Source organism: Mobula birostris, chromosome 5 (genome assembly GCF_030028105.1).
Source record: "Mobula birostris isolate sMobBir1 chromosome 5, sMobBir1.hap1, whole genome shotgun sequence".
Lineage (NCBI taxonomy): Eukaryota > Metazoa > Chordata > Chondrichthyes > Myliobatiformes > Myliobatidae > Mobula > Mobula birostris.
In genome coordinates, this window is record NC_092374.1 from 174,052,526 (window position 1) to 174,067,091 (window position 14,566).

The window sequence follows — 14,566 nt, forward strand, 5'->3', positions numbered from 1 at the left end:
TTGAAAAATGCTAGTTTTGCATTTGAGTGGTTGATGAATGGATAGGTCAAATGGAATATCTGTTTAGGCAATAGCATGGTTACTCAGGTGATCCCAGTGTTTACTGAGCCACCTAGTTAGCAGATTAATAAGGAAGGGTTGAAATGCAAAAAAAAAGTAAGTGTGTTCAAGCTATGAAATGCAGATCTGAATTGTTGCTGGAACTTGAATCCAAAAGGGGAATACTGGAAATGTCTAGCAGATTGGGCAGGGTGTATTGGGAAAATAAAACTTGAGTTAACTTTATAGATGTTTAATCCTACAGACAATCCTTTCTTTCTTAATGTTTTCTTTGGAAGTTCATCATACGGCAAGAAAATATTTTAGCATTTGTTTCCAATAGGAAGAAATGGTTTTGAATTGGAAAAAAATGTTTAAATCATATTTGATATTTCTTTGGATGCTGTTGTAACTTTTTAATTCACCTGTTTTCACTTTTTCTTTCCTTATCTAAACAGTACACCTTCTGGAACTTCATTCCCAAAAACTTATTTGAACAGTTCAGAAGAATTGCAAACTTTTATTTTCTAATCATATTTCTCGTGCAGGTATGTATCGTTCATTCAAAATCTAATGTCTCCTACTTTTCAGCACAATGCAAGTTACTTTATATATTGAAGAGGGTTTAAGTTAGCTTGGTAGGGGATGGAAACCTTACAGGAAATCTGGGGAAGGGGGTGAGGGGGAGAGAGGGGGAAAATGGGAAAGGGATGTTGGAAATGTAGTATATGTGTAAATGACAGTAGCAACAAAATGGTAAGAGGTTATGTTCAGGAAAAAATGATAAAATAATTAAGTGCATTTGAGTTTTCATATACTGTGAGAACATTTACAAATTACATGAATGGAAGTAAACAGAAATAATGTTGCCTTTAGGTCTGCAATGTAATAAAAGTTGTAATAAACAAATACAGAAGGAAGGGAAGAATGGCCGGCTTAGCACTCGGGAATGGAGGAAATCGGTGCAATGGTGGTGTTGGCTTGACAGATTCTCACAAAGAACTAGGAATTTGGGTTGAGCTAAAATGGTCAAAGGAAGAAAACTTTTTTTTATATATGGCTAACAAATTGTGGTTGTAATATTGAGTTGGCACAAGTTGGTAAATTTAGAGATATGTGGGATTGGAGACTTAAACCTCCCTCTGACTGAAGAAAGAATATTTGCCTTAAAGTGATTGACTTGTATACAAGTTGCTTTTCTAGATCAATATGTTGTGGAATTATTGAGGGAAAATGCTGATTTGGATCAGATATTGTGCAATCAGTAAAGGTTAATTGATGATCTGGCACAAATTTTACCTGACTTGCTATGTGTTTTAAAGTATTTTCTATTTTTATATGAAATTTACAACATCTGAAGTTTGTTTTTCATTTTCAATTCATGATACATTTGTCAAAAGTCTTTTAAGGAAAAGTGACCCGACTAAAGAAGGTTACAATGATTTTGGAAGTGGTGTTGTTCACTGTGAAATGACCCTTAATAGAAATGAAGGAAACTAAATGCAAAGGGTTGATTTGGAAGATGCAGTGCCTATTATGACTGACATTTAAAGAAATGCATGAGATAGAAAATAAATGTTTTTTTAATGCACACAAAGTCAAAGAGAAAGTTATTTTTATTCGTGGCCGACCAGGTAAATTAAAGATAGCGTTAATTCCTGGGCTGAGGCTTCGAAACTGAAAGGAAAACCTGCAGATGCTGGAAATCTGACACAAAAACAGAAAGTTATAGTTACTTGGCAGGTCAGGCTTTATATGTGGAACTAATGCTCTTGGTCAAAGGCCCTTTGTCAAAACTGGGAAGGAGACAATAAAAGCTTGTTAAGCTGCGAGAAGAGTGTTTGGGCCAGTATTATCTCCAGTAGGGTAAAACCAAGATGTGCATGGGGAGTAACACACAAAATGGTGGTCAGGCAGCATCTGTGGACAGGAATAAAGAGTTGATGTTTCTGGGCTGCACCCTTCATGAGGACTGGACAGGAAGGAGGAATGAAGGTGGGGGAGTGGAAGGAGTACATGCTGGAAGACGCTGTTGCAGTGAGTCTACGTGCGCACGCGGTCAAAGAATTGGAGAGCAGCAGAGACCAGAGATGGAGCAGTGAGACTGCCTCATTGAACTGGCGTCAAAGAGAGATTTTAAACTTCAGGGTAGGTATGCCCTGAAGAGACTTTGTAGTGGAGCAGCAAGTCATAAACATGAGATTCTGAAGATGTTGGAAATCCAGAGTAACACACAATGCTGGAGGAACTCAGCAGATCAGGCATCATCTGTGGAAAGAAATAGAGTTGACGTTTTGATCTGAGACCCTTCATCAGGATTGGAAAGGAAAGGGGAAGAAGCCAGGATAAGGAGGTGCGGGGAATACTTGGTCCCCTAAGCTATATTATATTCCTAGATTGTCTGCTATTATGAAACTTTGAGACTACAGATGAGGATGCAATGCAATATGGTAAGAACTTGGCAGATAGGACATAATGTGGAATAGTTTGGTGCATTTTGCAAGAAAAGCTGGAAACTCTTTAATTGACAAGCAATTGGATGGTGTTGATGTTTCAGAGGACCTAGCTGTGTTTTATGGCCAATGTGCAGATAGAGCAGGTGATTCAGAGGCCAAGTAATACATTAACACTTAAGAGTATTTATGAATACAGGAGAAAATATTTCGTATTTCATGTTTGAGTGGAGTTTTGTGTATTTTCCTCTACAATTAACAAGAGACAATAAATCTTTAGAATTCAACTTTTTTTTTTCTACATTGGATTAAAACCTTGCTTTTATTTTCAGTTAATCATTGATACTCCAACCAGTCCGGTAACAAGTGGACTTCCATTGTTCTTTGTCATCACGGTGACAGCAATCAAACAGGTGGGCTGTGGACAGTAAACTGTTCCTGCAATTCCCCAGTTCGCCCCCGTTATTTGACTTGGAGGCAGGTCACAAGCAGAAGGGGTTAACATTGAAATGGAGTAAAGGAAATGTTTACTTTGAAATGGTGGTTGAACTAGGAATGGGGAGCAAGATGGTGGTGGTCTGAGAGTGGGGTCACACTGGGCATGAATGTGTTTTTAATACTGTGATCAATGTCAATTGGGTAAATTTTAATGAATGTTTATTGAATCGAGGCTCATCAGTGGAGTTGAGTTACAGATCATCAAGATTTAATTGAATGTCAGGATGCGATCAGGGCTGACCTGACTTTTCCTTCAGTGGAGCAAACTCCAAGGGCTGAATTTGTTGTCCTGTTTCTTTGTAGCAGCCTGAGGAGAGGTATTGCCACCTTTATGGTTACAGAATAATAGTACTGCAGTTTCCTTGTCCATGCTACTTTTGTAAAATATGAGTACAAGACAACTTTTTCCAATCTCTCTTGATGCATGTCCACAATTGTGTCAAGCATTATATTCTTTTAATTTAATAAAAGGTGTCCCATGGTGTTGCTTCTGGTGGTTTGCAGGTAGAAACTCGTGTAATGAGATATCATTTCCCATGAGAATGCATTGACAGCTTGACTGTGCTGTTTATGGTTTGTGGTTCCCCTCAACAGGCACAAAGGCTCTGTGCATCATTGAAGATGGTGGCAATGGGTTTCCTGAAGAGCAGTCAGATCCTGGGGTTCATTGCAGGTGGTGGGTTGCCTTTGACCTTTGCTGCCTTGCCATGGTGTTTTGGAATAGTTTTGGTTTGCCTCAATGCAAAACTACTTGGTCTTGATAGTTGGGTGTATTTGAAATCATATCATTTTTGTTCTGCATCAACGTCTTTATTTCCTTTCCTTTGGAATTAGTTGCAGAGGACATGAAGATTGAAATGTTCAGTAAATATTAACTATGAAGTAACATGTGGAGAACTGGAAGCAGGGCAGCTGTGAATTCATTGCCACATGCATTCTGACTTTGTCATCAACTTTATAATTGGGATTCCACTTGGAGTGATTGGAGATGGTAATGTTTGCTTCCAATCAAATGCATTCATTCTCCGTTGACAGGGTTATGAAGATTGGCTTCGGCATAAAGCAGATAATGCAGTGAATAAATGTCCTGTTCACATCATCCAGGATGGAAAGCTGGTTCAAACGCAGAGCAGCAAACTGCAGGTATGGAAATGGTAGAAATCTCTAGATCAGCACGGGAGAAGAGGCAGATTCAGAGTGTGGACGAGGTGGAACCGAGAGGGGATTGGTAGGGCTCTGTCTGTGAGTTGGGTGGGGTTTGAGTTGGTGTGGGTTAGAGTTGAAGTGCAAGGCTAAGGCACAGTAGAGGGGCTGAGATTGGGATGAGGATATCAGCTGAGATGTTGACCTGAGGGAGGAGAGTATTTGGATTAGGAAGGAGTGTGAGCCAAGGGCATTTGAAAGGTGGTGAGAGGAAGAATCTGTTACACTTTTCATAAAGGTTTCAATCTACCCGCAGGTCGGTGACATTGTGATGACCAAAGAGAATGAAACTTTTCCCTGTGACATGGTCTTCTTATCGTCAAGTAGTGACAATGGGACATGTTTTGTCACTACCGCGAGCTTGGATGGAGAGTCAAGTACAAAGGTACATTCTGAAAGATTGCATCTGGCTGTGAATGCCCTTACTTGAATGATTTCCATTCAATAAGAAGAGTCCATGCTTTCAACAGAATCCACTTGCCCATCTCTCTTGACCCATTGTATACAAAGTAAAGCCTTGCACACTGCTATTTAACCCATTTAAAACTTAGTCTATATGCAATATATTTGTAGGTCATGTAACTTGTGAAGCTTCATAGCTGAGTTTGACCCTTTTAAGACCGGTTTACACACACAATGCTGGAATCCTATTCAAGTTCACATCCTTACTGGCTATTGTGGATAGTCAGACCACCTACATTCTCATCTAAGTCAATGAAATTTATGACAAGTAATGAAGGTCCCAAAAATAATCTCTGTGGCACACCACAGGTTATTGACTTCCATTTAACAAAAAAATCTTTACCACTACCCTATGCCCCCTTTCACCATGCCAATTTCCAATTCAGTTTGCCACCATGGCTTGGATCTCATGTGCTTTGATCTTCTGAACCAGCTGACTGTATGGACCTTGTTGAAGGACTTGGGGAAAGTCCATGTGCACCTCATCTATTGCCCTGCCTTCACCAATTTTGTTGGTTGTCTCCTCAAACATCTCCATCAGTAGTTGCAGAAGTAGTTGGGGATAGTTTTAGACTTGGAGGGGAACCGGAAAATGATGTTGCTTTTAGGTGGTACGTCCAACTTGACATGAGAGTTGCTACTTTAAGCTGCTGTTTGGCCACCTCCCGATCAACATTCCCCACAGTTTGTGGTGCATTATTACTTTCCCCATGTTTCATGTGATTTGTGTGCTGTGGAGATTTTAAGAAAAGTTGTTATTCCTCTCCACGCCTTGTGGCGCATCAGGCGGCAACCTTGCTGTTCCTTTAGCGTTTTGTCTGTTTCTTACGAGGCCAAGTTGCTAGAACCCGCTCAGATGGAAAGTGTGCAAGGAGCTAGCCATATTCTATACCTCGAACTCCAGTGCTGATGCCACTACAGCAGCTAATTCAGAAAGGTGCTGGATACTATTTGCGCCTCAGATGAATTCAAGTGAGAACAGATGTTTAAGAATTCACATTTCTTCTTTCAGACATATCATGCTGTTCAAGAAACAAAATCTTTGCGGACTGAGGCAGAATTGGACTCTTTGAATGCCACGATTGAGTGTGAGCAGCCCCAACCTGATCTGTACAAGTGAGTGCTGGTAGAACTGGGACAGCAGTGGTAGGAAGGGTGGGTGGTTCCTAACAGTTTGTGTACTTTTCCAGTAATGCACGCATACTAATCACAAACATTCTTGTATCCCTAGATCCTTCAATTTCCCATTTACTTAAATCCCTCACTCTCTGCTCTTTTTAGTATCCAAGAGTCCAGTTTCCGTCACCTCTCACTCTTTGTATCCTTCAGCATCCCACTTACTCATCACTTCATCACCCTGTAATGTAACAGCCAGCTTAATCCCCGAGAAAATTGGCAAAAACTTGAGGTATAAAATGTACCATGGAAAAATTAGGTAATCTACCTTCTTATTTTTTTTAAAGAATTGCAGAACATTTCCTTGGTGAGAGACTAAAAGACATAGATTATCAGGTTGGTGTCGGATTGCAAGAGAGGGAATTTGAATTCGTTGAATGCCGGTGAAATGGCTTTTTCGAGCATCTTGTACTTGAGCCTAATTGGGGAAAGGTTATCTTGGACTGGATGTTGTGTAATAACCCTGACCTTGGGGAGCTTAACCTAGAGGAACCCTTACGAGGCAGTGATCATAATATTGAATTCATACTGCAATTTGAGAGGGAGAAGCATAACTCGCATGTATCTGTATCGCAATGGAAGAAAAGGGAGTTACAGAGGCATGAGAGAGGAGCTTGCCCAGGTGGATTGGAGGAGGATACTGTGGGGTTGATGGCAGAGCAGAGATGGCTGAAGTTTCTGGGAATAGTTTGCAAGGCGCAAGGTAGATGTGTCCCACAGAGGAAGAAGCTCTAAAATGGCAGGGGTAGGCAACCATGTCTGACAAAGGAAGTTAAGGACTGTGTAAAAGCCAAGCATATACGATAGCAAAAGTGAGTGGGAAGTTGGAGCTTTTTAAATCCAACAAAAGGCAACTAAAAAGCTATAAGAAGGAAAAATGAGGGTAAACTAACCTACAATATAAAGCAGGATACCAAAAGTTTTTTCAGTTATATAAGAGTAAAGGGGGGGGGGGGTTGAGAATTGATATTGGACCACTGGAAAATGATGCTGGTGAGGTGGAAGTTACATCATTCTCTTTAAGAAGGGAGGAAGGCAAAAGAAAAGAAATTATAGGTCAGTTAGTCTAACCTCAGTGGTTGGGAAAGTGTTGGAATCTATTATTAGGGATGAGGTTTCAAGGTACTTGGAAACTAATAATAAGACCATAAGATGTAGGAGCAGAAGTAGGCCGTACAGCCCATCGAGTCTGCTCCGCCATTCAATCATGGGCTGATGTAATTCTTACAGTCATCCCCACTTCCCTGCCTTTACCCCATACCCTTTGATGCCCTGGATAATCAAGAACCTATCTATCTCTGCCTTAAATGCACCCAATAACTTGGCCTCCACAGCTGCTCGTGGCAACAAATTCCACAGATTTACCATTCTCTGACTAAAGTAATTTCTCCACATCTCTGTTCTAAAAGAACGTCTTTCAATCCTGAAGTCGTGCCCTCTTGTCCTAGAATCCCCTACCATCTGTAATAACTTTGCCATAAAATAAGTCAAAGTCAGCATAGTTTCTTGTGAAGGGAAATCTTGCCTGACAATCTGTTAGAATCCTTCCAGGAAGTAACAAGCAGGGTGGACAGAGGAGAAGTAGTGGATGTCATCTGCTTGGATTTGCAGAAGGAATTTGATAAGGTGCCACACATGAATGAGGCTGCTTAACAAGATAAAATCCCATGGCATTACAGGAAACATTCTGGCATATATAGAGGAATAGCTGACAGGCAGGAGGCAATGAGTGGGAATAAAAGGGACCTGTTTTGGTTGGCTGCTGTTGAATAGTATTCCTCGGGTCAGTTTTGGGCCCACTACTCTTTACATTGTTTGTCAAAGATTTGGATAATGGAATTGATGGCTTTGTGGCAAAGTTTGTGGATGATACGAAGATAGGTGGAGGGTTAGGTAGTGCTGAGGAAGCAATGCAATTGCAGCAGGACTTAGACAAGTTGGAAGAATGGGCAAAAAAGTGGCAGATGGAATACAGTGTTGGGAAATATATGATAATGTACTTTGGCAAAAGGAACAATAGTGCGGACTATTATCTAAGTGGGGAGAAAACTCAAACATCAGAGTTGCAGGGGGACTTGGGAATCCTCACGCAAGACTCCATAAGGCTAATTCACAGGTTGATCTGTGGTAAAAGAAGGCAAATGCAACGTTGGCATTTATTTCAAGGAGAATAGAATATAAAAGCAAGGAGATAATTCTAAGCCTTTATAAGACACTAGTCAGGTCGCACTTGGAGTACTGCCAACAGTTTTGGGCCCTATATCTTGGAAAAGATGTGTGTTGTCATTGGAGAGAGTCCAGAGGAGGTTCATGAGGATGATTCTGTGAATGAAGGAGTTAACATATGAGGAGAGTTTGGCAGCTTTGTGCCTGTACTCACTGGAATTTAGAGAAATGTGGGGGGATCAAATGTTCAAAGGACTAGATAAGGTAGATGTGGAGAGGATGTTTGCTGTGGTGGGGGTATCCTGAACTAGAGGGCACAGTCTCAAAGTTGAGGGGTGACCCTTTAGAGCAAAGGTTAGGAGTAATATTTTAGCCAGAGTAGTAAATCTGTGGAATGCTCTGCCACAGACTGTGGTGGAGGCCAAGTCCATGGGTATATTTAAGGCAAAAGTTGATTGTTTCTTGATCGGTCAAAGGATACGGTGAGAAGGCAGGTGTATGGGGTTGAGTGGGATCCAGGATCAGCCATGATGGAATAGCGGAGCAGACTCGATGGGCTGAATAGCCTAATTCTGCTCCTACGTCTTATGGATGGATTCATTGAGTCGGTCAACAGGCGGAGAAACAAGCCTTGTGTTGCAACATGTCGACAATGAACACCTATGTTCACTAATCCTACATTTAATCCCATTTATCTCTCCCACATTCCTATCAACCCCCCTCCCCAACCCCAAATTCTGCCGCTCACCTAGTGGGCATTCACAGTTGAACTCCCATTCTGCACGTCTTTGAGGTGTGTGAGGAAACTGGAGCAGCCTGGCCTTCCAAGTAGTGACAGGAAGAATGCCAGTTCTACATAGATAGCAGTGGAGGCCAGGATTCAACTTGAACTGCAGGACCTGTGGACGGCAGCTCTGGAACTAGGTGTCACAGTCTCAAAACAGGCCAGTCATTCAGGACTGGAATGAAATGGAATTTTCTCACCTGGATGGTCATGTATCTTTCCAATCCTAATTCCAGGTGTGCTGTAGAGGCCCAGTCACTGAATCTCAAATCCCTTACTCACTCTTCCTTCAGTTAGTCCTGACAAAGGGTCTCGGCCTGAGACGTCGACTGTACCTCTTCCTAGAGATGCTGCCTGGCCTGCTGCGTTCACCAGCAACTTTGATGTGTGTTGCCAGTCACTGAATGTTGGGTTTTTGGGTATTAAGAGGATTGAGAATTAAGGGAATCAAAATCAAGTTTATTATCATTGTTTTTGTGAAATGAAATTTGTTTTGCGGCAGCTGTACTGAGATTTTAAAAAAAATCATCTGTGTTTTCTGCCGTGCAAAAGATCATGAGAAGCCCAATGCTCTACTGCTTTTATTCATTTTTCTGTTGATCCTAATCTTCTCCCTACTGCAACTTCTAACATCTGACCTACCACATGCTCACCACCCATCTATGTCCTGCTTTTCCTTCATTCTCATGCTGGCCAAATCTCACTCTCTCTTAGTGATTGATCCCATTGAATACCACACTCATCCAGTCCCCAGATGCCTATTAAGATTGTACTATCTCCCCACTCTCTGTCAATATCTGGCCAATCTATTTCCTCACTCTCACTTTTGACATTCAACCCAATCTAACCAGCTATTCTTCCTTGATTTCTCTGAAAAGTACCTAATTCTTTTTGAAGATTTGTGTCTTCAGGTTGTGCAAACAAAAAGATGGATGACCCATCGTAAATGAAAAATTGTTGAGACAGTTCATCCTACAGTTCTGTTTGAAGTACTTTACATTATTTTCTTGTCTGACTCGGATCTCCATTATAATACCATAAGACATAGGAGCAAAATTGAGACCATTCAGCCCATCAACTCTGCTCCACCATTTGGTCATGGCTGATTTATATTCTTTCTTAACTTAATTCTCCTGTCTTTGACATCCATATTAATCAAGAACCTATCAACCTTTGCTTTAAATAAGCCCAATGACTTTCGTCTCCGCAGCTGTCTGTAGCTATGAATCCCATAGATTTGCTACCATCTTGTTTTTTTAAAAAAAATTGTTCCTCATCTTTGTTCTAAGGGGACATCCTTCTATTCTGAGATGGTGCCTAACAGTTGGCCCTCAACTCTCCAACTATTGCAAATGTCCTCTGCACGTTCACTGTATCCGGCCCTTTCAATATTCTGTAGATTTCAATGAGACCACCCCCCTCATTCTTCTAAATTGTAGTGAGTACAGGTTCGGAGCCATGAAACGTTCCTGATACATTAACCATTTAATTCCCAGGATCATTCTTGTCAAGCTCTTTGGGCCCTCTCTGATACTACCACATTCATCCTTGGATATGGCTCTCATAACTACTAATAATGTGCTTAAGCTCCAAATGTGGTCTGACTAGCACCTTATAAAGCTTCAGCATTGCATCATTTTGTATTCTAGTCCTTTCAAAGCATTTGCCTTCCTTATTGCTAGTGAATCCTGTACTGGGACTCTAAAGCCCCCTTGCACCTCAGACTTTTGAAATTTCTCCCCATTTAGAAAATGGTCTATGCCTTTATTCCTTCTACCAAAGTGCTTCCAAACATGAGATTCCATCAGCCACTTCTTTGCCCATTCTGCTAATCTGTCCAAGTCCTCTCCAGACTCTACCTCCTGAAAACTACCTACTGTCTTTGTAATCTTCTGCAAATGTGGTCACGAAGCCATCAGTTCTGTCATCCGGGTCAGTAATGTGAAAAGTAGCAGACCCAACACCAACCCCTGTGGGACACCACTAGTCATTGGCAGCCAACCAAAAAAGGCATTTTGTTATTCAACAACAAAATCCAATTGTTAATCAATAAATGTGTCTATCAAATCCCATGTTAAATCAGTTTAAACCCTCAATCCTGGTGGAAGGAGCCTGCATAGTATTTGTAAAATGTGGTCAGTAAGTTCATTTTGTACACATTTATATCTGTGAAAGAGTAAGCCATTACATATGAATCACTCCACTAAAAAACAGGTTTATCAAAATATTTATCCATTGTTAAACCTCTAACTTTTCTGCTCTGCTATTAATAGTGGCAGATTCTGAGCCTGAGAAATGGGAATAGTTTCCCAGTACTGGTAGCAGTTCCTTTTCCTTCTACCTTGGTGATGCATTTACCTGGTGTTGGATAATGATTCATTGCATGGTCATTCGTTCCTCTATCTTGTCTAACATTTCCCTCAACCATTCCAGCTCTACCCTCCCCTCTAACACCCACCGTTCCCTCCGAGACAATCATACCTATTTGAAGTGTTGAGATCAGTTCAATTAATCAACGCAGGAGGATGAGACTATGTGATTTCTGCTCTCTTGTCATGGAGGGGATGGTTGGGTAGTCTCTAAACTTGGATTCTAATTTCCACAAACCCTACTAACAGCATTGTTTGCAATGATTTTTTTTCCACTTGTAGTTTTGTTGGTCGAATCAATATTTACCATGAGTCAGAGGGGCCAATTGCAAGGTAAGTAGAATTTGCTTTAATCTCCTGTAATACATAGTCAATATCTTGATTTCCTATGTATTAGATTGAGTCCTACAACATGGAAACGTGTCCTAGTGATTCTTGCACTTTTTTTTTAAACAATGTGCCAGGAAACCAGAACACTTTGGCAAACCCACACTATCACAGACTCTACGTGCACATGACCAGAGGTTGTGATGGAACATGTGTTGTTTTAGTGATGAAGCAGCTCTACGAGCTGCACCACAATGCTGCCCGGTATTCTGGAAAAAAACTGAGCGTGAGAAATGGGAATAGTTTCCCTGTACTGGTAGCAGTTCCTTTAGATTCTTCTACCTCGGTGATGCATTTACCTGGTGTTGGACTATGATTCATTGCATGGTCATGTTGTTCCTCTATCTAGTCTAATATTTCCCCAAACTGTGCCCACCCACCCCAAGCTATGTCTTAACTTCACATTGCCTCATTTACTTTAGGGCATCCTCTGCTTAAATAATTTAATGTGACCCATACAGTTTTACTTACTGTGTGAGGGAAGAGATCTGTATTTGTTTGTAAATCTCACCTTGGCTGAGGAACGTACCTAGCCTCCATTTACAAAATAATTTAAAGTCACCTAAACATTGCAATTTTCTTTTATATCTTTACTTTTTCTAAAAACTTTTAAACTTTCAACAGGCCTTTGGGATCGGAGAATGTGCTGCTGAGAGGAGCAACTTTAAAAAATACACAATCAGTTTATGGTAAAAACGCCTTCTAACTTTTTATGTATGGTGGTGTAGTTCCATTCATGGTGGCATGCAGTTTTATTTTTCTATTCACTTAGTGCTAGTCATTTTATAATGTTTAGGTCAAGTGTGTCTACTCCCTTGGTTAGAACAGTCCTCCTGACTCCTGTAAATGGTCTGAATACCTCCTATTCAGGAATATGTTCACTGAAGCAGAAGTGATATAAGCATTCGTAACATTAGGACCTCTATAGCCTTCAATCAAGTTCAACTTTGTTTTCATAGGCGTAATACCTACAGCTTTTTGCAGCAGCACAGTGGCTGACAAGAAAACAAATTTACCTGAACTTAAACATAAACTTTACAAGTATGCAAAAAAAACCAATAAAACAAACAAGATGTTGAGGATTGAGTTGGGGGGGGGGGAAGGAAAAAAATAGTTTGAGGTATTCAGGTTTTTCTTGTTATTTTAAGAACCTGCTAGCAGTGGGCACAAACCAGAAAGCCTGACTTGTGAGTTCTTTAATTTGGCTGATCGAAAGTGTTTTAATGCAGTGAAGCTGGTTACAAATTGTTCAAGTGCTTTAGGCTGCCTCACTTTGTGAAATTACGTGAGGTAGACATTTCATTTGCAGTTATACTGCCAAAATATTGTAGTAACAATAAAATCCTTAAGTTTATTAGGTAATTTAAATTTACTGCATTTAATTCTCATCTATCCAGAGGATTAATTAGCAACAATATTTGATCATTTAACTTGCACAGCTATCTGGTAGTTTCTTTGGTAATTCCTCAAATTGGATTTGAATCTGCTTAGATGTGGGACTTCAGAGAATTAACTATAAGTAATTGAATTGTGCTCCATTGTTGAAAATCTAGAGAATAGTTGCTGGAAGCATTAGGAAACATTGATATTTGTGCAGTATTTCATATAGTTTGTTTTACTCCATTATACTTTGCTTGTGTTTCAGGTGTGGCAATATACACGGGCATGGAAACCAAGATGGCATTGAATTATCAATCCAAATCTCAGAAGCGTTCTGCTGTAGAAAAGTGAGCTCCCTGACATTACCACTTGAAACCAGAATACTGAGACTAATACATTTGCAGAATTGCTCTGAAAATGTATTCCTGGTGGTATAAAGTAGTCTTTTTGGTTTTTGCTATTGATTCATATCAGTAATTTCAGTGAGAATGCATTAGACCTCGGCGATTAAATATTGGGAAGACCAAAGTGTTGCTTTAAGTCTTTTGCATTGATTCGGTTCCTTAACCACCAACTCCTGTCTCTGTCTGGGCCATGGGTTCCTAACCTGGGGTCCACAGTTAGAGTTAGTTAGTGGCCTCCGTCGGTCGTGGTCAACCATGGGTACTGCGCATCTGGTAGTCACTGGTTTGTCAAGCAGCGTCGACTGTGGCTATTGAGGCTGATCCTAGAACAGCAGGCTCTGCCACAGTTGCTGCATGCGTAGGGCGTGGTGGAATTGTCCGCTGTGCTCTCCGTTTACCTCCGCTCTTCAAACTGACTCAGGATCACTCTTTCACCTTGCTCTAGGTGTTGCTGAAGAGTACCTTGCCATTTGTTGCGGTCACCTGCTGTATCCTCCCAGCACTCTGTGTTGATTTTTAAGGCTTTCATGTCGCACTTGCAGAGCTCCTTGAAGCGAAGCTGGGGTCTACCAACGTTCCTCTGGCCTGTTGCTAGTTCTCTGTAGAGGATGTCCTTTGGCAGTCTACCATCCTTCATACGACGGACGTGGCCCAGCCAGCGCAGTCTGCGTTGTCTTAAAAGCGTGAACATTGTGGGAAGTCCAGCGCGGGAGAGGACCTCAGAGTTTGGGACTTTGTCTCTCCAGGTGTTGCCGAGGATGCAGCGAAGGCTGCGCAGGAGAACACTATTGAGTTTCCTCTCCTGTTTGGAGTAGATGGTTCAAGTCTCGCTACTATACAGGAGGATGCTGATAACGCATGCATTGTATACGACAGTCTTGGTCTTTGTAGTGAGTTTCGGATTCTCCCAGACCCACGAGGAGAGTCGAGCAAGGACCGATGCTGTTTTGCCAATACGCCTGTTGATTTCAGCATCGAGGGAGAGAGTGTCACTAATGGTCAACCCCAAGTACGTGAACTCGTGGACCACTTCTAGATCGTAATTATCGATGGTAATGACAGGTGTCTCCACTACGTTCTGGGCAAGGACATTTGCTTTCTTTAGGCTGACGGTAAGCCCCAAGTCCATGCATGCCTTAGAGAAGCGGTCCATGAGAGTTTGTAGTTGCTGTTTGGTGTGCAAGGTTATAGCAGCGTCATTGACAAACAGCATGTCATGCAGGGTTGAACAGCTGCCCATCAGAC

The 14,566-nt window shown here is 41.3% G+C and overlaps 1 protein-coding gene across 5 annotated transcripts in view; it reads left to right on the plus strand.

The window, feature by feature from the left end:
- The window catches only part of atp11a (ATPase phospholipid transporting 11A), a 168,993-nt gene that overhangs the window by 53,041 nt on the left and 101,386 nt on the right, over positions 1-14,566 (plus strand). For all 5 annotated transcript variants that reach the window (XM_072258911.1, XM_072258912.1, XM_072258913.1 and 2 more), the window contains exons 3-10: positions 498-587; positions 2,825-2,905; positions 4,026-4,133; positions 4,450-4,578; positions 5,668-5,771; positions 11,433-11,483; positions 12,162-12,226; positions 13,183-13,264. In XM_072258911.1, coding sequence (XP_072115012.1) covers positions 498-587; positions 2,825-2,905; positions 4,026-4,133; positions 4,450-4,578; positions 5,668-5,771; positions 11,433-11,483; positions 12,162-12,226; positions 13,183-13,264 — 710 coding nt within the window. The remainder of the gene's footprint in view (positions 1-497; positions 588-2,824; positions 2,906-4,025; positions 4,134-4,449; positions 4,579-5,667; positions 5,772-11,432; positions 11,484-12,161; positions 12,227-13,182; positions 13,265-14,566) is intronic.